Raw genomic sequence first — 23,204 nt, 5'->3', positions numbered from 1 at the left:
AACTCTTCTGAATGTGATGCCCAGGCTTGGTTTCAAAGGCCTGGTGAGGAAGAAGACTGCCTACCCCCTGACAGAGAGGTGACAGACAGACACCCGGTGGGAGACGCCCATTTTTGGACATGGCTAAGGCACGAATTTGGTTCACTTGACTGTCCAGATCTGGTACATGGGTTTTCTGGCTTTTTTTTCTTTTTGAACAGGGACTGAGGGGGCCAGTGGGAGAGAGAGAAAAAAATCTTGTTAAGATAAAGAAAAATGTAATTTAAAACATTTGATGGATGGAGAGAATTAGGCCCAGAGAGATAATGTCATTTGATCAAGGTCACACAGCTAGTGAAGAAAAGAGCTGGGAGTAAAATGTTTCATGGCTATTCTTTTATCACCAGTAGAAAGTAGTATTGGTTGGCCTCTGCTCCCGGCCCCCATGGACCACACTGTCAATGGTAGCCAATGATGGCTTTTCAAATTAACTGATTGGGTTTCCTGCTTGGCTTATGAAACCACTAACGTGTGGTCATGCAGTGGAGAACACGAGAGCTGGGTGGACCCCTAGGTACTATTTAGGCCAAGTCTCTCAGCTTGGAAAGGCTGGAAGGGGCCTCGTGGGCCATTGACTCTTACCTGAACCAGGGAACAATGCCCCTGAGAGATCCCCCACTTACTAAGGATGACTATGGTTGGGGAACCCACTTCCCCCCAGAGCAGACCTTTCCACTTGGGAAAACTTTTTCCTGCCAGGAAATTATTCTTGACCTTAAGCCAACCTCTGCCTCCCTCCAATTCCCCCACCCCCCACCCGGTCCTGCCCTCTGGGGCCACAGAGGCCAAAGCCAGTACAGGGTCCCTCCGGAGCCTTCTCTCTTCCAGGCCCATTTCCTTTGACCGATCCTCATAGGCCATGGACTTGAGGCCCGTCACTCTTGGGGCTCCCCTCCTCTGGCCACGCTCCAGCTTTTCCACATCCTTCCCAGAACGTGGCCCCAGAGCTGCTCAGGGGCCTCCCACTCCCCTAGTCCTGATCCTCTGGCCCCTCAGGGCAGCCCAAGATGGCAGCCATGCTCCCGTTTGCCTGAGGAAGTCCGCGGCTTTCTTCCTGGAAGCCTCTTCGGCTGTCTTGGCACCACGGGCAGAGCGCAGCTGCCAGACTCCCCGCGTGCGCTTTCCTGACTGTTCTTGGCAGTGGTGACTGCAGCCCAGACGTGCAAGCTTTCCAAATTAACAGAAGATCCTGAATGTCCTCCTGAGGTCCCCAAGCTCCACCCATCAGATAGCGAGTGCTTTCGGAAAACGGCAGCAAGGGCCATTGGGTTAGAAAATGGCTCTCTAGTGGGTCAGATCTGCTCGTCTATCAGCGTTGTTACAGATTCTTAAAGAAGCCTCCATTTCCCAGCAAAGCTATAAGAGATCCCCATCACTCAGGTCTATCTCCCAGATGGGGGAGGGAGGCTCAGGCCACTCCCCCGCCCCCAACCACTGAGGTCATTTTAGTTTGTTACCAGTGCAATGAGAAAGAAAAGACATCTGCAGGGCCTCCAATTAGCCCAATTAGCCAGAAGGAAAATATGGAAGTGCCAGCTAGGGAAGGCCTATGGTGGGACAGGGAGTCATTTTAAATCCCTATTGCTGTTCAGTCATTTTCAGTCATGTCTGACTCTTTGTGACCCCATTTGGGGTTTTCTTGGCAGATACTGAGTGGTTTGCTATTTCCTTCTGCAGCTCATCTTACAGATGAGGAAACTGAGGCAAGCAGGGTTAAGTGATTTGCCCAAGGTCACACAGCTAGTAAGTGTCTGAGGCTGGATTTGAACTCAGGAAGATGAGTCTTCCTGATTCCAGGACTAGTATTCTATCCACTGTGCTACCTGGCTGCCAGCTGACAGAGAGAACAAAGTGATTATTCGCTTCAAAATTCATTTCTGTTTCTTATGCATACAAATATATTTCTCTTTTCAAGACAAATTACTGGGTTTTTTTGTTTTTTCCATCATCTTTATTTCCAAATATGTCCCCTCCTCTCCACCCCCAGAGGTCCCTCCTTGTAAGAAAAAAAGCAAAAAAGAAAGAGGAGAGAAAATTTAACAAAAGTAGTTAATATAGAAGCCAAACCTGAGCATTCATGCTCCACATCCACAGCGCCCCCACCCCACCCCCACAAAGAAGGAGGGGAATTGTCTCTTCTACTTTAGGACCTATTTTGGTCTTGTTAATTACTTGGTGTTTATTATATTTTTTCCCCTTTCCATTTACATTGTTGATATGTGTGTATGTGTATGCGTATCATATATAGTTATATATGTATTATATATGGTTATATATAATTATTATATATATATGGTTAAGTTATTGCCAAAGGCAGAGACAGAGAATGAATTTTCCTGTTTCTGCTCACATGATTTTGCATCAGTTCATATAAGTCTTCTGATGCTTCTCCCAACTGTAACCCTAAGTTAGGAGTACAAGCTTCTCATGTCAGCCACTGCTCTAAGAGTTTCCTGATTTCAGCTCAATGAACCCTTCTGCCCCTGACCTAGGGGACAGTCCCTCCTTGCCATGGCAGATGGTTTCCAAGATTGGCTGTGGTCCAAAGTCCTGACACCTCCTGGCCACCTCCCCCAGTATAAGCTTCTCTGTGCCCGTCTGGGCCTTGTGACTTTCCACCTCTCCACTAGGCATGATAACTTGCACGCCTCTCAAACCGTAATGATGGGGCATCAGAGTAACTGGGAGGTTTTTCTGCGTTTAGTCCATGAGCTGTTCTGCAGCAATAGATTTGGAATTAATATTAATACCAATACGGATATGTGTTTTTTTTAACTTTTCCCAACAATAATGAAGCCTTGTGATGCCATCCATGCATCCGTCATTTTAAAATACCCCATTGTTCTTCTGACTCATGTAGAAAGAAAAGAAACTGTTGAGACATATTTCTTGGCTAAGTGCCTTTCCCAGAAACGATTATGAGGCCTCATGGGTTATTAGGCATAGAACATGCAGGGTGCCCACGTTGCCCTTGGCTTAACACAGACCTCACTGACCATGCCTCCCTATAGGGACCACTGGAAGTTCCCTTCCATTATAAGTACGTTGATGGCTGCCCATGGCAGCCAATGTCACGGCCAGTGCTGAACTAGTTTGTCCCTACAATAGAGATGCCATGACCCCCCCCAAATGAATGGCTATTAGTCAGCCAATCTTTAAAGGGCATTTGGAGGACAGAGGGAGAAGGAAAGCGCCCTGGGGAGGGCTGACGAGGGCAAAATTGTCTAGTTCTTTATGAACCATTCTGAGCTAGCGGAGGTTGTGCTGGGTGCCCTGGCCAGCGTGTGAGCATCCCGAGCCCAGCTCAGCTCTGTCCAAGCCACAGAGCTGCGTCAGCTGCCTCCTGCAAGCTTTACTGTCCTCTTCGGGGAGCTGGCTCCAACAGTAATTCAGATTTAGGGCCAGTCCCCCCGCCTCTCCAGACAGCCAGGCAGCTTTACGAGCTCCTCCGCCCCATTTCCCCTGCGCTCTTGCCCGAGCGATCTGCTTAAGGAAGGTTTATTGAGTCTGCTGGCCACAGGTTTCCTTGTGTTCCATCTCATTGGTGGGCGCTGAGCAGCTCTGCGCTCCCCACATGTGCCGGAGGAGACGAGCCTCTGCGCCTGCGCTCACAGCTCCCCATTTCATCCTTCATCCCGACGTGGCCAGAAGTTCCCAGAGCTCTTTCTTTAACAAAGCCAATTCTTCATGTTCCTGAGGCTCGTTATTCATGACCTTTCGTTCTCTTCTTCTGCCCAGATGTTTGCCATTTCTCTGCCTTTAAACCTGTCACCAATGAATGCATGAGGCAAGGAGGGAAGGGATCCCCAAATCCGCCGCTGATCTCTGATGCCCTATGGTTGGCACTGTGTGGGTGTCGTCCAACCATCCTTCCCCCACCTCCCCCCTTGCCAGAGAACAGAGCAGGAGCCTCTGCATCTGGCTGCACGTTTTTGTCGTTTTCGCTCTGTTAATATGGGATAAGAAGAGGAAATGGATCTGTGATTCTTTTGGTAGGGTGAAGTCCCTGGTATAGAAAATCTCTCCCCCAATGCAGGCAAGCACCTTCTTTGCAATTCCTAATAATAATAACAGCTACACCTTTCAGGTTTGACATGCAGTGTCTCATTGGATCCTCACAGCAGTTCTCTGAGGTTAGTGCTATTATTAGCCTCACTTTACAGTTGAGGAAACTGAGGCTGTGAGAGTTTGTGACTTACCCAGAGTCACACAGCTACTAAGTATCTGGGACAGGATTTGAACGCAGATCGTCTTGACTCCAAGTCCAGTGCTCTGACCAGTCTGCCGCTGTGCTGGGGAGCTGCCAAAAGAAGTGAGAAAGGAAGCAGAACGTCCAGTTGTACAGACAAGTGTATGTGAGGAGGAGGACTTGAACTCAGGTCTTCCCAATATGGAGACCTGCTTGCTATCCACTAGCCCAGGCTGCCTCCCTCATATCAATGGGAGTTAATAGCACTACTTTATCTTTTATTTTTAATTATAATTTTATTGGTTCATTTTATTTTTATCTCATAGCCGTTTCCAGACCTCCCACCCCTGCCCCCAACCTAGCAAACATTTTGTTGTAACAACAACAGCTAGATAAAATCAAACAATGCAGTAATTATGTTGAACAGTGTGTGCACCACTCTATACCCAGGGTCCCCCACTTCTCCAAGGAAAGGAGGAAGATGTATCTCCGTATCTCTTTCTGGGACCAAGATTGATCATTCCAGTGACTTTCAGGGCATTCAGCTTGGTTCTGGTCTCTTTTTTCAGTTTCATTGTTACGGTTTGGCTTACGTCAATCACACTGCCTCAGCTCATGCAAGTCTCCCTGTGTTTCTTGTCTTTGCTTTGTTTTCAGTTTTTTGTGACCACAACAATTGCCAACAGGAAGTTTGTCTCTGTTTTGGCCTCTTTGGGGCCCAACAGTGGGATTTCTAGCTGGAGGGGTAGGAATGATTTGGTGACTTCTGTCCCATAATTGCCAGTCAACCTCTAAAATGGTAGGACCATTTTGCAGCTCCACCAACAATGTATGGGTGCATCTTTGTTTATGTCACTAAAGAAAATGTGTGACTCAGGAAACGCCTTCCAGAGCTGGTCATTCTAGAAGTGAAATAGCCTTCTTTTAGAAGGAAGCCACGGAGAGGCAAGAGCTTGCTATTTGTGACATCTCTCCCCATCCTAAAAGCACTAACCCCGCTGAGTTAGTGACTGGAGTAGATTCACACAGTCCTGGAGCTCAGATAGACACTGAAGTCCTTCCCCTATGGCCCTAGGAAGGTATGTAGCCTTTAAGGCACCAACCTTGCATCTGAGATCACGTCTCCCACCCTCTCTATTCAAAGGGTTATGGCCAAAGACAAGAAAAGGATGCTAGTGAGATGAAAAAGCTAATGTGGCCTAATGAATGGAGCTCTTATTTGGGATCAGGAGACACAGGCTGGCTGAATGATCCTGGGCAAATTCTTTTATCTGTCAGAGCCTCAGTTTCCTCAGCAGTACAGTGGAGCTAATCACGGGCATGCTGCTGATCTCACAGAAGGCTCTGCAAACCCCAAAGAGGCATAGAAACAGCTCTCCTTATTACTACAGAAAAGTCTGGCCATCATGGGTATGAAGATGAGTCATCTATTTGCAACTTTGTACCAAAAATTCCCCGGTCCTTCTTGCTGAAAACCTCTGCAGGAAAACAAGATTGCCTGGCTCTCCCTCCCCTCCGCTCCCCACAGCCGCATGTCCTGGCTGACTTAAAGAGACATTTTGTTTATCTGAAGCTACGGGTAAAATGCCACCCACTAATGTGGCTTCATCCAGCCTGACTTTGCCGGAGGCGGGCTCTGTCAGACATTGGTGAAAATAACTTAACGTTCAGCCGACCGTCCGTCGTCTTCAATTTACTCCCGGCGAGTGTATTGAGATGATTGTGTTAATTTGGCTCCTTTTTAATTAGAAAGGGAAAGGTTGTCTCTTCACTGATGCCCCTCGCGGCCTCCCCTAGTCTCGCTTATCTCACGGCAAGATCCAGGAGGGAGACAGTGCCTCTGGCTCGCCGTTTTTGTCACCAGAACTCAATTCGTTCCAGGCAAGTGCGAAAGCAGGAGGAAAGGAGGCTGTCCGCACCCTCATTGCCCAGGAACCAGCCCAGCATCGACTGACTTTGAGATATGCTTCCCATTACCTCGTCTTCTTCTTTTTCCCTAGTGTAGAAGTGACATCCCCCTTAATTTAAAGGTATCATTATGGGTGTTCAGACAGCTGCTCCCACCATCCCCGATGGCTCGATCGATTCTCCATCACTTGGTGAGGACACACCCCGAGATGTCATTTCCAGAGAGCTCATTCCTGGGCCAGCCTGGCCACCCCAGCCAACCTGATTTGCTTGTTTCCAGGCTCACTAAGGTTTGAGGGAATCACATTTGCCTGCTGCATAAACTGGGTTTTGTCAGCAGTAATATGGACCCCAATGATTATCATCTTAATAAAGTCTCCCTCTGTTTTTCTTAATTATTATTTTTTTCAATAAGTTGCCATTCCAAGCTAGGAAAAAGGCTCCCTCCCTGCTTCCTGGCCTTCAACATCAGCATCTGCTGAGCGTGCCTGGGGGGGGGGGGTATAGGGACTCATCCTAACTTCTTGCCATGGTGGCAACTTCTGCTTTTCTAGAGGGTGTTGGACAGTGTTGACCTCTGACTGTCATCCAAGGAACCAGAGGCAATTGTAGAAGCTGTTTGCTGCCCTCCCAAAAGCTGGGTCACTAATCATGGGCCCTGACCAGGTAGAAATGGACCCCCTAGCTATGGGCCCCTGTGAAAAGAGAGCAGCCGATGAAAAGCTGGGCAGAACCAAAGGGGACAGAAGGCTTATGAGGATGGGCACTCCAGCTCCAGGCCACCCTGTTCCCTCCTGCTAGCTCTGCTGGTGTGTCGGCCCCCTCCCCTGCCCCCGAGCCAGCTCCCTCATTTACTCACCGTGTGACTTTGTTAAAGGATGCCCTCTCTGACCATAGCAATGGCCATGCATCTGTCTACGTCATCCCCAGAAGTCACTGCAATGTCATCATTGCAGCAAAGCATTCAAAAAAGTCTTGTGGGAAACAGAGAAACCTGTGGGATGGGGCCGAGTCCAGTGAGATAGAGTCTGAATGGCCGGAGTGTCTGGACTCAACGTGTAGCGTTGGCCGTGATCATGGCCCAAGTCTGTATAGCACATGAAGGTTTGCTATAAGGTTTGCATTTTCACAATAACCCTTCAAGGTCGGTGCTATTATCATCCCCATTTTATAGCTGCAGAAACAGAGGCTGACAGAGGCACTGTGACTTGGCCAGGACCACACAACCATTAAGTGTATGAGGCCAGATCTGAACTCAGGTCCTCCTGACTCTGGGCCCAGCACCAACTACACACGGCTGTCTCACTTCCTCTTAGCTCTGTACAGATGACCCTGTGATGAGGCAAAGACCAGGGAGTGTTTAGCTTGGTGAAGAGAAGATTAGGGGTGGGTGGATGGGAGCAGAGGTGGCTGGTGTTTGGGCATGAGGGGCAGTGACCCAGAGGGGAGAACTGGGAGCAACAGAGAGAAGTCCCAGAAGAAGCCAGGTGAGACTCAGTGGTTAGAGCTGTCTAAATATAGACCGGGCAGCTTTGGAGGTGCATGGTGCGGGGTGGGTGAGATGGGGTTCCTGCTCATTAAAGATCATATGACCAGAAGGATTACTTCTGGGGGATTCTCTTCTGGTGCAGATTGGACCAGTCAGCCTTGGAAATCTCCTGCCCTCTGGGACCCTCAGTTTATCCATCTATAAAATGGGGTATGATCACAACGCCTCCCTCGGAGGTTTATCCTCAGTTTATCCATCTATATAGTGGGGTGTAATCGTAGTGCCTCCCTCAGAGAGTGTTGTGAGGCTCAGATGAGGTAACTGTGTTTATAAAGAGCTTCCTGAACCTCTCAGTGCTCTAGAAACATGCTGTGTTTCTCATCCTGTGGCTAGCGATGTCCCTCGTGAGCCCCAACACAGAGTCTCACAAGCCAGGTCCCATGTGTGGGAAGCAGCCTTGGCCATTTGCTGCCTAATTTGCCCATAGATTCCCCTAGAAAATGCTCCAACGGCAGGTGTTCATGAGAAGGCTGCTGTCGGCACACCTGAGACATCGGAGTGTGTCAGCCCTGCCCAGATCAGTTACTCAGGTCCGGAGCTTCAGATGCCAGCCTGGGATGAACAGACGAGAAGTCTGATGTCAGATCCCAATCCCTCAGTTTCCTAAGATGTGAGTGTGGTCTGAGGCGGGACGGAGCATGTGTCTGCCTAATGATGGGGCCCAGGTTGTCTCTCATTGGTCATACCGACAGAGCTTCCGCTCTTCGAGGCCTTGTGGTCTGGAATGGCGCTGCTGTGGGTGTCCGACCCTCCCAGGTGGATCTCAGCCCCTCTGGGCCTTGGCATGCAGTTTTCAGTTGTGAAGGCTAAAAGTTTGTCATTCACCATCAGGCCAAGGTGAGCTGCGGTCTTTGGTGGATGACAGGCACACACAGATCCCCACAGGTTTATTCCAGGGGTTCTAGCTGAGTGGAAACTTCAGAGGATGGATTCCCTGGCAAAGCCTGTGGGGTCCAGTGTTCCCATCATGCCCTGTGAAGTATCAAAGGCTGCCCTAAGTGGAATTCACATAGTAGTATTCAAAGTGATTCTCCCCAAAAAAATGCCAAGTCTGTCCTGTGAGCTCCAACTGGACAAGGATTGTGAGAGAAGCGATTCCTTTTCATTTCCATGAACACAGACCCCGGGGGCCACCTGCATGATTCCGAGGGGACTGAGGGAGACCTAGGGGTACTTGGTCTCCCAGTGTTCTTGAAATCTCTCCGGTTAGAGGTCTGGGACAGCTGGAGGAACGTCCACTGATCTGGGGAAAAGCTTCTTTGTTCAGAACAGTTGTAACATCGTTCCAAGTTAGCCCACTCTGAGGGCCCTCAATTAGAATTCCTGAAGCCCTTTCTTCTCCCCAGTCCTCCTCTGATTCATCCCTCAGCCTGGCCCTGCCCATCCTCTCTTCCTCTGCTTTCACCCCTCAGAGGGAGTGGCCCTCCTCTGGCCAGGCCAGCACCTCTGCCTGTCCCATGCCCTCCTTTCTGTTGGGAGCCTGTGTCCACCATCATTCCTTCTCTGTAACGCTCACCATCTCTCTGTCTACTGGCTCCTTCCCTGCTGCTATACTGAGGTCTCCCTAAGCATGAAGTAACCTTCATTTGACTAGCCTGCTAGAGGCTAGTCCCCTCTTTTTCTTGGCCAGACTCCCAGGAAAAGCTGTCTCTGCTCACTGCTTCCTCTTTCTCACTTCCCTTTCCTTTCTCAAACCATGTAGTCTGGCTTCCAACCTTATCACTCAACTGCACTCTCCAGTCAATCAATATCTCCAATCAATAATCTCTTGTGAAACCTTGTGGCTTTTCCCAACCATAATCATTCTTGACCCCTCTGCAGTACTGGAGCCTGTTGAGGCATACACCCCACCCCTACCTCCACCCCGAATGTTTTATCTTCTCGGGGTTTCTCTGCTGTGTCATATTCCGCGTCAGAGAGGCCAGGACCCACAAGGTCAGAGACGGGGTCATTACACTTCCCATTCCAGCCAGACTGGTCTACTTACTGTTCCCTTCCATGACCCTTTCTCACCCACCTCCATGCTTTTTACAAGCTGAGCCCACAAGACAGGAATGTGTACTCTCTCTCTGTCTCTCTGTTTTTGTCTCTCTCTGTCTCCTCTCTCTGTCTTCTTGGTCTCTCTTCTCTCTCTGTCTCTCTGTCCCTCTCTCTTTCCTCTCTCTCTTTCTCTTCTCTCTCCATATTTCTCTCACTTTTCTATCTCTCTGTGTGTGTCTCTGTCACTCTCTCTTCTCTCTCTCTTTCTCTCTCTCCTTTTCCTTCTCCTTCTCCCTCTCCCCCCAATTCTCTCTTCTCCTTCCCCCTCTTCCTTTTGCTCTCTTCTTCTCTGCCTCTCCCCCTCACTCTCCCACTGTCTCCCTCTCTCTCTCTCCCCTCTCCCTCTCTCTCTCCTCCTTTGAAGGACCACCTTCACATTAAAGTGAGACACTGGAGAAGATTTACTCTAAAATGTTTTGTTGCTTAAAGGGGTTAACTTCAATCATATGGAAAACCTTTCCTCCACAATGTCCAATAAATGAAGTATTACCCAAGTACCATCTCCATATGAGAATTCCAAAGTTTCTTGGTACCATCAATTTATAGCTACTCAGAGGATGAAGGCTGGAGAGCTAGCAGCATCCCTGGAGGTGTGCTTTGTTGGGAAAAAATAAAACATGAAGGACGGAGAAGTGAGTTGAATAGAAATCCCATGACTGGGCAGTGGTCAAGCTTGGGGCATAGAGGAAAGTCCACCAACCTTGGAGTGGCTTGAACCTTCCTCCTGGCACTCACCAGCTGTCTGGCTGTCAGCAAATCCCCTTTCCTCCCTGTGGTCCAGTGTCCTCATCTATAAGATGGGGACAGTAGCACCTCTGTCAGCTCTGTGGTGAAGGTCAGATGGGCCCCAAGAACTGGATGAATGTCAGCTGTTGGTCATAGAGCTAGGAGTGAGCACCCACACCGAGACTTGGGGCCAAGATGGCGCCTTTTGTCCTGGGATCTCCACCTGCCCCCTTGGCAACTTTAAGTCATTCTTCCAAGAAACCAAAAATAATGCACCAAGCAGACTGTGAGCCTCTCACAGGCAGGGACCATGCCACCTGTCCAGCCTAGCCCAGTGCTGGGCATTGGTTCATGGATTCGCTGGTCCTAAATCAGGGGCTCCTTGCCTGGGTCTGTGGGTTTTTTTGTTAATATTATATTAGCTATAATTCCATGGGTGATCCTCTGCATTACAAAGCATTATTGAAAAAAGGCGCCAAGGCCTTCACACACTAGATGAATTCTGAGGGTGTAAGTGTGCAGGGTTGTGGTGGGCGGGGCAGAGGGCATGTCCAGATAGAGGGTTTTCCTTCCTTACCTCTTAACACCAACAGAGACCCACTTAGCCCACATTGCCTTGGAGCAGCAGCCCTGGCTGATCTGCAGACAGTCGGCGAAAGTCTCTAAACATTGCACCAAAAGGTCAGAATTAAGACTGGTGTCCATGACTTTCATGATTTCAATTGCATCCACAGAGCTTTCCCATCCTTAATGAGAACACTTGTTGAAATGACGGTGGATGGGCACAAAGGTGCCAGTGTGTTCCCTCCCCCATGAAGGACCCTCCCCAAGGTCCCTGATAGGTCCAAGATGTGGCTCTGAGCCCACCCCCTCAGGATCTGGACTGAGTGCCCCTCCCCTTTGGGACTGCTACTAGTAACCGTGACACATGTGAAATAGTGACTTACTGGAGGCCAGAGACAGGTGTCCCATCAGATGTGGTTCAGTTGTGACCTGCCTGAGAGTGAGGAGGATGCAAGGATGCTCTGCGCCGTTTGACATTTGGCCTGTCTCCTGACTCCTAAGCAAGGCTGAGCCCGAGCCCCCTAAGTTTCCAGAGAAATGCAAACATACTCTAGCAGCCATCCCTAGAGGCATGGGGTTGGGGCCACACCCCACTACCACCAGGGAAGATGGGAGCAAGGAGCCTTGGGCCAGTGCTGTCCACTGGCTTCTCACCTGCCAGCCAGCTGTTCTGGCCTGTGACTCACACCAAAGCCGGGCTGGTTTGGCCAGGGTGCCCCAGATCATAGAGAAAACTCTGGCTTTGGAGTCAGGGGAGCCCAGCTGAACTCTGTTCCCCCTTTTACTAGCTGCTTCCACCTTGAGCAAGTTCCTTAGCTGCCTCAGCCTCAGTTTCCTCATCTTCAGAACTTCATCCCAACAAACCTTTGTTAGCAGCTTCCATGATCAAGGCAATGCGCTTGGTCTTGGGGGTGAGAATAAGATAAGGAGCTTTTGAGCTAGGATAGAACCTTAGTGGTTATAGCACATCAGTGAGAAGAGCCGTTTCTTAGAGATTGTGACAGCATTTTATGAGTAGGGAAACTAAGGCCCAAGGAGGTTGAACTGGGTGTGAGCTCTTTGGAAGCAGGGATGGCTTCCTTCTTTGTGGTCCCGGTGCCTGGCACATAGTAGGTGTTTGGTCCTCTCAGCACAGTGCCCGGCACATAGTACGTGCTTGGTCCTCTCAGCACAGTGCCTGGCACATAATAGGTGCTTGGTCCTCTCAGCACAGTGCCTGGCACGTAGTAGGTGTTTAATAAATGTTTGTGGATTGGTTGATTGAGCCTCTTTCAAAGGCTGTTGTGAGGCTCAGTGCAGGCAGTGAGCAGGAGTGCTGGGTGAAGGTCAGCTGTGATGAGCAGAGCCTTCCCCATTGGCTTCTGCAGAGCTCTGATATCATTGGAGAGGTGAAGGCGGCCCCTTTTCTCCCCAGGCTGGTCGGGGAAAGTGGCAGCCCCAGACCAACCAAACAACAGCACCCCGACGGCACAGAAGCGGGCTCCTTTCTCTACCTTCCCTCCACTTCTCCCAGTTTAACCTCAACTGTCCACATTTAGAATGTTCAATAAAGGTTGGGAAAAATCAAGCCCTAGGCACGGGAGGGATGCTCAGCCACCAGGCAGATGTTCCCACATTCAGAGACAGCCCAGTCCTTTCCAGACAGCTGCCTTCTGGGCTCCAAATGGAACAGCTGCACCATTGCTTTGATCTCTAGGTCCAGACGCCCTGAACACCCAGTAGTGAGCAGGGTCCTTGGGTAGCTTCAAACTTACCTGCCTCATGGCTTCCCCAGGAGCTTGATTCATTTTATGAGGCCTCAGTTTGCAAGCGAAAAAATGGGAAGGATTTGGATTAAGCGATTCCTTCAAGTGAAGAAAGATCTAGTCCTACTTCCCAATTTTACAGCTGGAGAAACTGAGGCCCACAAGATGAAGTGACTCGTGGAGGTGGAATCCAGATTCGAACTCAGGTTGAATCTGGCTCCAAATCCAGCCCCTTTGACTAGTGTAGCTTAGGTCCTCATTCTTGTCGGGGTTGGACGCCATGTCCAGGAAGGCCCATCACTCTCTGAAATGATGAGGTTCTATGCCCATCAGCCACCTTGGATGTGTATGTACATGTGTGCCCATTATCCATGGACGTGTATGTATGCACATGGGCATACGTGTGTCTGTGGACAAACCTCCATGAGCGGATGAGTCCCGTGCCCGGAGGTGCTGTAAGGGCTGGAATTCGCCTGGCTGGGGAGCCCCACACCTCCCCCATAACCGGGGGGTGTTCTTTGGATACCAAAGGAAGACACCAAGGAGCTCCATACTGATGATAGTAGTTTATCAGTGTTAATAATCAACAGTAATTAGGATACCTAACATAAGAAACAGACCCCCAAAGGAATCATGCGGGACAAGCCAGGTCAGTGGATCCCCGCAAAGAACCCCCCAAATCCCCGGGCAATCATAGAAAACAGACAAAGCCAGGAGGAGCTAGGGGGTGCATGCCCGTGACCGGCGGGTACTTTGGGTTTTCTGCTTAGTAATGAGCTTGGCCATTAAGCCAACGTCGTGCCCAAACATCAGCTTGTGTATCGATCGTGTCCCAGTCACACGTGGGTCACGAGATTCTTGCTATGGCTTTCAGAGGTTGTAGTGCCTTAAGCAGGACTCAGCGACTAAGTTATGAGCCAATATCTAAGTTATGATTGCTAACAGGTCACCATGTCTGGCTTCCACCTTTTACAAGGTTTAAGTTTTTGACCTTTTCCCTTCTTGCTGTATTTCGGGGCTTTTTCCCAATCAGGACCCCACAGATGCCCAGTTGATTGTGAAAGAATGATCCTCAGCTTCCCAGCTGTCCTGGCTTCTTTTATGTGCCTTGTTCTAGGAGGGAGAGGCCTAGAGGGGCCTGAGGGGAGACACCCCCCCCCTTCACCCGGCACACGGCACAGCGGAGGCAATGATGGAAGCCGGAGTCTCTGGGGAGGCTGCGCTGCCCCGGCCTCTAGAAGGCTCTTGCCCCGACCCAGACACGCCTGCCAATTAGCCCGCAAATAACTGTCATCCTCCGACCCGCAGGTAATGCAAGTCGTGAAGGAGCAGATCATGAGGGCTCTCACTACCAAGCCTAGCTCCCTGGACCAGTTCAAGAGCAAACTGCAGAACCTAAGCTACACGGAAATCCTGAAAATCCGCCAATCGGAGAGGATGAACCAGGAGGATTTCCAGTCTCGGCCGATCTTGTGAGTTGTTCCTGCTCCCTTCCTCTCCCCCAAGGCTGGCACCTTCACCGCTGCCAGGGTCCAGAGCACAGCGGCCAAGGGGCTCCCCAAGGGCCGGAATCCAAGAGCTGCACGGGGTGTCTGTGTCTGTGTATGACTCTGCATGTACATGTGTGTGCATCTGTGTATGACTCTGTGTGTATGTGTGTGCCTGTGGGCACATGTGTGTGCATCTGTGCATGACTATGTGTATGCATGCATGTGCATGTGTGTGTGACTGTGTGTTCGTGTGTGTACCTATATATGACTCTGTGTGTAAATATATGCCTGTGCACATATGTGCATCTCTGTATGACTCTGAGTGTATGTGTGTGTGAGTGCATGGACATGTGTGTGCGGGGTGTATATATTTATATGACTCTACAGGGGCCAGCCTGGCTTGGGATAAGGGCATGGACTTGAAGTCAGGAGGCCTGGGCCTGAATCCCAGCTGGCTGACCCTGGGCCAGCCCCTTCACTTGCTCATGCCTCAGTTTCCCCATCAGTACCTAACATAGAAGTGAGGATCCTTCCACTCCACCCCAGGTTTGTTGTAGACAAAGTGTTTTGTAAGCCTTGGGATCCCCGGACAGCTTGTGCTCGCCGCCCCCCAAACACACCCTGTAGAATAGAAGCTCACTGAGGTCAGGGAAGCCTCCCTTTGTACTCGGTGTCGCTGGCCAGGCAGAGTCTCTGGGCCTCTCGGGAATGCTTGCTGATTGACTCAAAACATCGCCCTCTCCGCTGCCTGAGCGCCCCCACCTGCCCGCCCAGGGCCCTGCAGTTGAGAGGGCGCATTTCCCCCAGGAGGGCACACCCACCCCTGTGGTCACCCAGTGTTTAGTGTTCTCGTGCCTTTTGCCAATCCCTCTCCAGAGTGTTTGGCTTTAAAAAAAAAAAAAGGCTTGACCCTTCCCAGATTCTTCCCATGTCTTGTTTTTCCTCTGTGAAATTCTGTTCTGTTTGGCGCCCTTTGCAGCCTAAGATGCCCCCTCACTGATGGGCTCAGAGAAGCCCCCGACAGCGTGAGGAGTTGTGTTGGGTAGCTCTGTCCAGGAGGAGCAGGGTCAGGGGCAGGGGACTCTGCCTTCTCTCCACCAGACTCCCACCTGCCTTTCGCTGGCTGGTAGAGAAGCCTCTTCTCTGAGGCAGATGTTCCCACATCCAGGGACAGCCCAGTCCTTTCCAGACGGCTGCCTTCTGGAAGCCAGCTGGAACAGCTGCACCATTGCTTTGTTCAGAAGCCCTGAACACCCAGTAGTGAGCGGGGTCCTGGTGGGCTTTAAACCCACCTGCCTGGCGGCTTCCTCGGGGGCTCGGTTCATTTTATGAGGCTTCAGTTTGCATGTAAAAGAATGGGAAGGATTTGGATTGAGTGATTCCCTCAAGATCCTGGGAGGCCTGACTGATGTGGCTGGGAGCTTTATCCCTACCCTTGGAGAGGCCGAGCACTCAGAGACCCCCACACTTACTCTCTGGGGGCAGCCTCTAGGCCTCTCTAACCCCATGTTTGTGCCATTCTGGGCATCTCCTCTCCTCTACGTGCAGCCCCAGGACCACGAGCCTTCCAGCTCTGTGCAGGACTGGGGCAGAGCAGGGCTGAGGGAAAGGGAAAGGGCTGCCTCCCACCTGTGTTTGGCACATGCACCAGGAAACCTCCCAGATGGTGGCACAAAGTTCTCCCTGGGTTTCTTCAGGAAACCTTTTCCAAGACCAGACAGAAGATCCCGAAGGGTGGAGCCCGGGAGCCCAGAGCTGGACTGGTGGGGAGCTCAGCAGGAGGCCAGGTCTGGAGGCCCCAGCATTAAGTGACTTACCCAAGGTGACACAGAGAGGGAATGATGCAGACAGCATTAGACCCAAATAGTGTATTGTACTGGCTGGTGCCTGGGTGTCAGACATAAGAGGAACTCCATCCCATATCCTTGCACGAGATAATCATAAGAGCCATGGTTTAGAGCTCACAGGGCCTTGGGGAATCATCTTGACCAACCCCTTCATCTCACAGATGAGGAAACTGAGGCCCAGAGCCATGAGGCAATTTGGCAACAGTCCCACAGGAAGTAAGTGGCCAAGCCGGTATTTGAACCTGAGTCAGTGACCTTCTTGACAGGCTATGTGTGATCTGCTCTATACATTCAAGGTGATTTTATCATCCTCCCTAATACAGTAGCTGGAAGGCTGGGCCCAGAGTCAGGAAGACTCAAGTTCCAATACCACTTCGGATGAGTGGCCCTGGGCAAGTCACTTTACCTTGGTATGCCTCAGTTTCCTCAACTGTAAAATGGGGTGATTGTAGCACCTGCCTCCCAAGGTTGTTGTAAGAACCACAAGAGATAATATTTGTAAGGCGTTTAACACAGTGACTGGCACACAGCAGGCACTATTTAAATGCTGTTGTGGTGGTGGTGGTTATCATGATTCTTTAGCTAGTACTTAAAACCAGAAGGCAAGATTAAAGGATCGTGTTTGAGGCTGACCCAAGTGATTTTCAGTGACTCTGCAGCCAGGACTTTGTTCCAGGCCATGCAGTGACCCGTGCATCTGTGCTGTTCCTCTCGCTCAGCACCTCCTAAGTGTCAGAAGAAGGCTGTCACCCTCCTGGTTTCCCAACCCTCTTTCCAGTTCAGACACTAGCTGGTGCTTCTGTGGCTTCGGTGAAAATCCGTGCAGCAGAGAAGCCCCAAAGTGTGGGTTTATTACAAAGGAAAAAAACAAGAAAAACACAGGACAAGAGAAAATGTGGCTTCACCTTTGACAGTTAAAAGTGCGCCTCATTCATTCATTCACTCACTCACTCACTCAATATTTATCCAGGACCTGCTGGGGGCTGGGCACTGTCCTCCTACTCACAGAAACCACCTCACAGTGTGATGGAGATGCTTGTGTGAACAGCCTATGATTTTGTCAGTGAAGAACTCCCATCATGGGAAATTTCTTCTGGTGAGATAGTGCCCTCCCTGAGGGCATATGATGACTCATGTGGCTTACTCACCAAATGCCGGGCAGGTGCCTGAGGCATTAGAAGCTAAAGGATCCCCAAGGAAGCCTGGCTGGCAAATGTCTGAGGGGGATCTGAGCCCACATCTTCCTGACTCCTAGCTCAGCGCTCCCTCCATTACCCCAGGCCATCCCTGTGATGGAGCTGAATACCACACGCACTCTCCCTCCCCCCCCAAAAAAAAAGAATGAAAGAAAAAATGGGCAGAGATGTATTTGAGTTTTAGAACATTCAGGGGACAAAATCCCCTTCTTGTTAACAAAGTAGCAAGGACCGCCCAGGTTCTGCACCAAGAATGCGTACTGTCCTGTCCTGCAAAACCTCTGACCAACACTTACGTCTCCTCTAAGTCAAGCATTCAGTCAATAAACATTTATTAAGCACCTACTATGTGCTCGGCACTGTGCCAAGTGCTGGGAGCTGTCCATTGTAGAGAAATTGGCCCTTTTGGTTGAATGATCAAAGAATGAGCAGATACTGTTTAGGAGGAAGTTTCCAGCAGGTCTGGGGAGATAGAGCTTTCGCTTTATTTCTTGGTCTTTGATTATTTTCCTCAGAACAGTGCCATTAATTACTTTCCACTTCGGGAGTTTTAATGAGTAAGGGAAAGACATCCAACACTTAGTTCCGATGTTAATGGGCAGAAGAAGCTGGGCTAATGAAAACAGCATTTGGAAACCATTATTGTCTTGTCTTGATGGCAGACAAGCCCCGTGGCGTGGCCAAGTGGGAGGTGGTTCAGATCTCTAGCAGTCAGGTTAACAAGTGAATGGAAGAAACCCCAGACCAGGCCAGCTCTTCCTTCTGGACCAACCCCAGCTCCCCCTGATATACAGACAATGACATCCTTTGATGACCCAACACCAATAGGGCATAGGCATAGGATTGTTTCTCCATGGGGGAGGATAGGGCCTTTCTTATCATAGCCTCCTTTGGCCCTGGCTTCCACATGGGCAGTAGCCTTTGTTTACCATGCTTCAGTGAAGGGTACAGTCTACAGCTAGGCAGCAGAGCAAAGCCAAGTCACCCACATGGTCATTCCAAACCCATGACTTTGGCTTCATCTAGACCCCAGTAGGGTTTTTCTTGGAACATGGCTTAGGTATAGCCCAGCCCAAAACTTGTGCCTGATCTGGTCCTGTGGTCCATACACTTTTGAGCTTTGTACCTTTTTATTTTAGAATGGACATCTCTTCCATATCCGTTTCTGCCAAATTGTCTTCTGGAGTCCTTTTGAGTTATAGGAATTAAAAGGTAACAGTCCTTAGAGCAGACTGTTCAGTGGACAGTCTTCCTTCCAAGAAGACAAATCTTAGTGGACAACCTGGATGTAAAAGAGAACTTAGTGATGGCATCTAGTGGAAGAGAAAAGAGGGAGTGTGTGAAGTCTGAAGACCTGGAAGTTAATGCCAGATGGGTCAGCATGATATGGCTGTTGTGCTTTGTTCTCGAAGAGGACCAAAAGGACATCACTGTGTCAAGGTCAGGGCTGAAATGACATCACTGTGTTGATATCAAGCTACATTGTGTCCAACTGTGGCTGATCAGACCAGTACAAGCTCAGAAGGCTTTACCACAGCTTGGGCACAAACAGTCCTTATGAATATTTGGAGTAGAGATGTCTCTAAGCTTATGCATCTCATGCTTCTTTTGAGCTACTCCAATTCTGCTTTGCTCATGGAGCATTGTGCCTTCTTTGGTGTGAGCACACCATGCTGGGCAGTTCTATGCCACACCTCCCATGTCTCACAATCCATTCAAAGATCTTCAGAGAGACGTCGAGAGGGTCTTTGTATCACTTCTGACCTCCATGTGAGTGCCTGCCTTATATGAATTCTCCCTAAAGTAGTCTTTTAGGCAAACGTGCATTTGGCATTCAAACATGGCTAGCCCATCCTGCTGTGAATACCTCTGTCAAGTGCTAATATCAAAAAAATTAATTAAAAACTATGTCTCCTAGGAAGTGGGTTTCCTGGCTTATGGTATCTCATTAGCTTCTGCCCCTAAATTAATCTGTTTCATCCAGGATAGATAGACCAATAGATAGATGCTGAGATAGAAAGAGAAGGAGGAGAGCATCTATTAAGCACTTAATGTGTGCCAAGCATTGTCCTAAATACTGATAAGTTTTGAAGTAGAGAAGATCATCAGTAAAAGCTAGAGTTCTGCACCATCGATGAAGATGGGAAATTCCCCAACTCTTGGAATGACGATGTTTCTCCCACACTCAGGTCCTGCTTTCCTCACCATTGCAGTGATTTCCTGCTGGGTGTGAGGCTGTGCGTCACTCCCTAACCCCTCCTCAACCAGAGCCAAGGCTGGCAGAGGAAGCCAATTTGCTGAGTCCATTTTCCCAACAGAAGAGCCGATAATAAATCACTTCCATGATGGTGATCAGGGAGCCTGAGATGGAGCCCCGAGGGGCCTTCACATCATCAAAGGAGCAAGCCAGGGATGGCAGCTGCATCTCCACATCCCACTCCAAAGATGGACAGGCATCAGCATACCAGACAACAGGAGCTAGTGGCCAGGCACTCCCAGAACACATTCTCCAATGAGCGCAGTGCTTTTGTACATAAATGTCAGCCCAGGGTCGAATGTGCCCCAGGAGCTCACTGATCACAGTCAAGTAGCACAAGGTTAGCTGTTGACTACTGTCAGTCAACAAGGATTTATTGAGCACATACTGTGTTCCAGGAGCAGCCAGGTAGCACACAGGTGGTGTGCAGGGCCTGGAGGCAGGAAGACGCATGTTTGTGAGTTCAAATCTGGCCCCAGACACTTCCTAGCTGTGTGACCATGGGCAAGTCACTTCATCCTGTTTGCCTCAGTTTCCTCATCTGTAAAATGAGCTGGAGAAGGAAATGGCCAACCACTCCAGTATCTCGCCAAGAAAACCCCAAATGGGGCCAGAAAGAGTCAGATACAACTGAAAAAGAACAACAACAAAAATGTTCTAGGCACTATGCCAAGTGTTGGGGATAGAAAAAAGCTAACACATCTCCTAGCCTTGAGCAGCTCACGTTCCAACAGAGGAGATAACTTGCCAACAATCAGGCACATGGAAGATCTAGTTCAAGTGCCAGTGGGTCACCTTTGATAGTGAGGAAATGGTGATCAGATGCCACCTACACTGCAGGGAGGCATTCAGGGTCAGCCTGGATTCCTGGGGGCCCTGGTATTCATGGCGTTGGAGTTGGTCTGAGGGTGACTTCACCTCTGGGGGATCCTCAGGAGTCGCTGCGCCTACAGCCAGTCTAGGGCTGAGCCTGTCCATGCTTGAGGAGGTTGACCCCCAGGGACAGTCACACCACCAATGGCCAGGCCCAGTGGAACCCGCCAGTCCCTCAGCCTCATGGGACCTGCTGTGGCCATCGAGAGCTTAGGCAAGTGAAGGATCACGTTCAGACCTGAGTAGGGGGTCAGGCTATACAAACAGCATGTTCTGCAGCAGAATGAAAACAGTGTGCCTTAATTAGAGGTCCTCAGGGACACACAGGCTCAGAGAAGGAGGGGACAGGAGATTTTATTTCTCATTTTTATTTTTTTACTGTTCAAAGAAACTCTTCAAGTCTGAATTTAAATCAATTGACAGGCATTCATGAAGCATCTACTATGTGCCAGGCACTGTGCCAGGCTTTAGGGAGGCAAATGCAAAGAAGGAAACGACTCCTCCTCTCAAGTAGCTAAAGGCTGTCCCACACCGAAAGTGTGGCCCTATTGAATGGCACTGTATGAATTACTCACTATTTCTAAAGTGCTGATTCAGGTGACTCTACACCATAGAACTCTAAACATCTTAGGCAGTATGATCATAGCACATTCATGTGGTAAAGTGAAATCTGCTTTCTATTTGGGGGAAAGGGAGTTGCATTTTTTCATTTTAACAAATTTTTTTCTGGTAACAGATAGTCCTGTCGTGAACAAGAGTTAGGGGCCATCAGCCAGACGGCATGGGAGCCAAGAGTGACTGAAAGGCCCAGAGCTGAGCCTCTTGCTGGTTAGAGCTTCCGGAGGATTTAGGAAAAAACAGATGGGCTGCTATCTGCACTGGTGCACAATGAGATAATGGAACCATTGAAGTGCCAAAACATTACATTCTATTAACTCAGAATGTGTTGGCAAGCAGAATTCACTTCTTCATTTCCTCAAAGTGCTGTGGTCTGGGCTCTCCAGAGGCACCGATAGTCCCATTTTAAAGATGGTCAAACTGAGGCATAGAACAAGGTTTTATTACTAAAGAAGAAATAACGTTGTCTCTGAATGGGATTAGTGTTCACAAGCACCACTAGGTGGCGCCACAGTGCATAGAGCTCTGGAGTCAGGAAGACCCGAGTTCAAATGCGACCTCAGTCTATGTGACTTGCCCACCCTAGACCAGTCCTTAACAACCTGGTCTGCCTCAGTTTCTTCATCCATAAAATAGAAATTAATAAAAGCACCTGCCTGTCAGGGCTGTTATGAGGCTCCAATGAGATCATTGTTAAGTACTTTGCCAACCCTAAAGTGCTATTGAAATTCATGGTGGTGGTAAAGGGCTATCCATGCATTTTTGTTCTGATTAACACGTGCAGTCTCCTAGTTTGCCATCTAGAGCAAAAGAGAATGTTGAAAATATGGAATTTATTTTTATGTGTTGGTACATTTAGAAGAAGAAATATTCTTAGAGACTCACCCAGGGTGTCCCAAAAGTCTTATGCGGTTTTAAGCTTGAACGCTGAGGGGAGGGATGGGTGGTGGGATATGTGTGTATACATGTTGTTGGGGGGCAGAGTGATTATTTTCCCAGGAATTTTGGGAAGGGAAAAAATGAACAGAAGTTGCAGGTGTTTAAGAAATTCGAGCTGGCTTCACTGGGGTCTGTGGTTGGGCAGGTTCAGCCTCATGGTTCTGCAGACCCAGGGGGGATGTGCAGAGAGAGACAAAGTTCATGGTTTCTGTCTCAAGAGGCTAATCCCTTGTCCATCCATTGGGGAATGGCTGAACAAGCTGTGGTGTATGAATTTAATGGAATACTATTGTTCCATAAGAAATGATGAGCAGTAGACTTCAGAAAAACCTGGAAAAACTTGTGTGGACTGATGCTGAGTGAAGTGAGCAGAACCAGGAGAATGTTGTACATAGTAACAGCAACATTGTGCAATGATCAACTTTGATGAAGATAGATAGATAGATAGATAGATAGATAGATAGATAGATAGATAGATAGACAGACAGATAGACAGACAGACTTAGCTCTTCACAGCAATACAATGATTTAAGATAATTCCAGAAGACTCAGAATAGAAAATGTTATCTACATCAGAGAAAGAACTACAGAGTCTGAATGCAGATCAAAGCATACTATTTGCTCTTTTTTTGTTTGTTTGTTTTTCTCGTGGTTTTTAGATAGATAGATAGACAGACTTAGCTCTTCTGAGCAATGAAAGCATCTAAGACGACTCCAAAAGACTCATTATGGAAAATGTTATCTATATCCAGAGAAAGAACCATGGAGTCTGAATGCAGATGAAAGCATACTTTTTTCTCTTTTTTGTTTTGTTTTTTTTCTCGTGTTTTTTTTTCCTTTTGTTCTGATTCTTCTTTCACAATGTGACTAATATGGAAATATATTTAATATGATTGTACATGTATAGTCTGTATTAGATTTCTTGCCATCTTGGGGAGGAAAGGAAAGGAGAAAAAATTTGGAACTCAAAAATCTTATAAAAATGAATGTTAAAAACTCTCTTTAGGGGGCAGCTAGGTGGCACAGTGGATACAGCACCAGCCCTGGACTCAGGAGGACCTGAGTTCCAATCTGACCTCAGACACATAACACTTACTAGCTGGGTGACCCTGGGCAAGTCACTCAACCCCACTTATTGGTCTCAGGGGGAGAAAACTCTCTTTACAAGTAATTGGAAAAAAAAATGCTATTAAGTGGGAAAAATATTTTTTAAAAGGAGATTAA

The 23,204-nt window shown here is 48.9% G+C and overlaps 1 protein-coding gene across 9 annotated transcripts in view; it reads left to right on the top strand.

Moving 5' to 3' along the window:
• Positions 1 to 23,204, top strand: part of ELMO1 (engulfment and cell motility 1) — a 411,711-nt gene that overhangs the window by 356,478 nt on the left and 32,029 nt on the right. For all 9 annotated transcript variants that reach the window (XM_078152030.1, XM_020964349.2, XM_078152032.1 and 6 more), the window contains one exon: positions 14,069 to 14,232. In XM_078152030.1, the coding sequence (XP_078008156.1) occupies positions 14,069 to 14,232 (164 nt within the window). The remainder of the gene's footprint in view (positions 1 to 14,068; positions 14,233 to 23,204) is intronic.

Source organism: Phascolarctos cinereus, unplaced genomic scaffold (genome assembly GCF_003287225.1).
Source record: "Phascolarctos cinereus isolate Bilbo 61053 unplaced genomic scaffold, phaCin_HiC Scaffold_4;HRSCAF=312, whole genome shotgun sequence".
NCBI classification, from domain to species: Eukaryota; Metazoa; Chordata; class Mammalia; order Diprotodontia; family Phascolarctidae; genus Phascolarctos; species Phascolarctos cinereus.
Note: the sequence above shows the minus strand (reverse complement) of the source record. Positions and strands in the feature narration are given on the sequence as shown.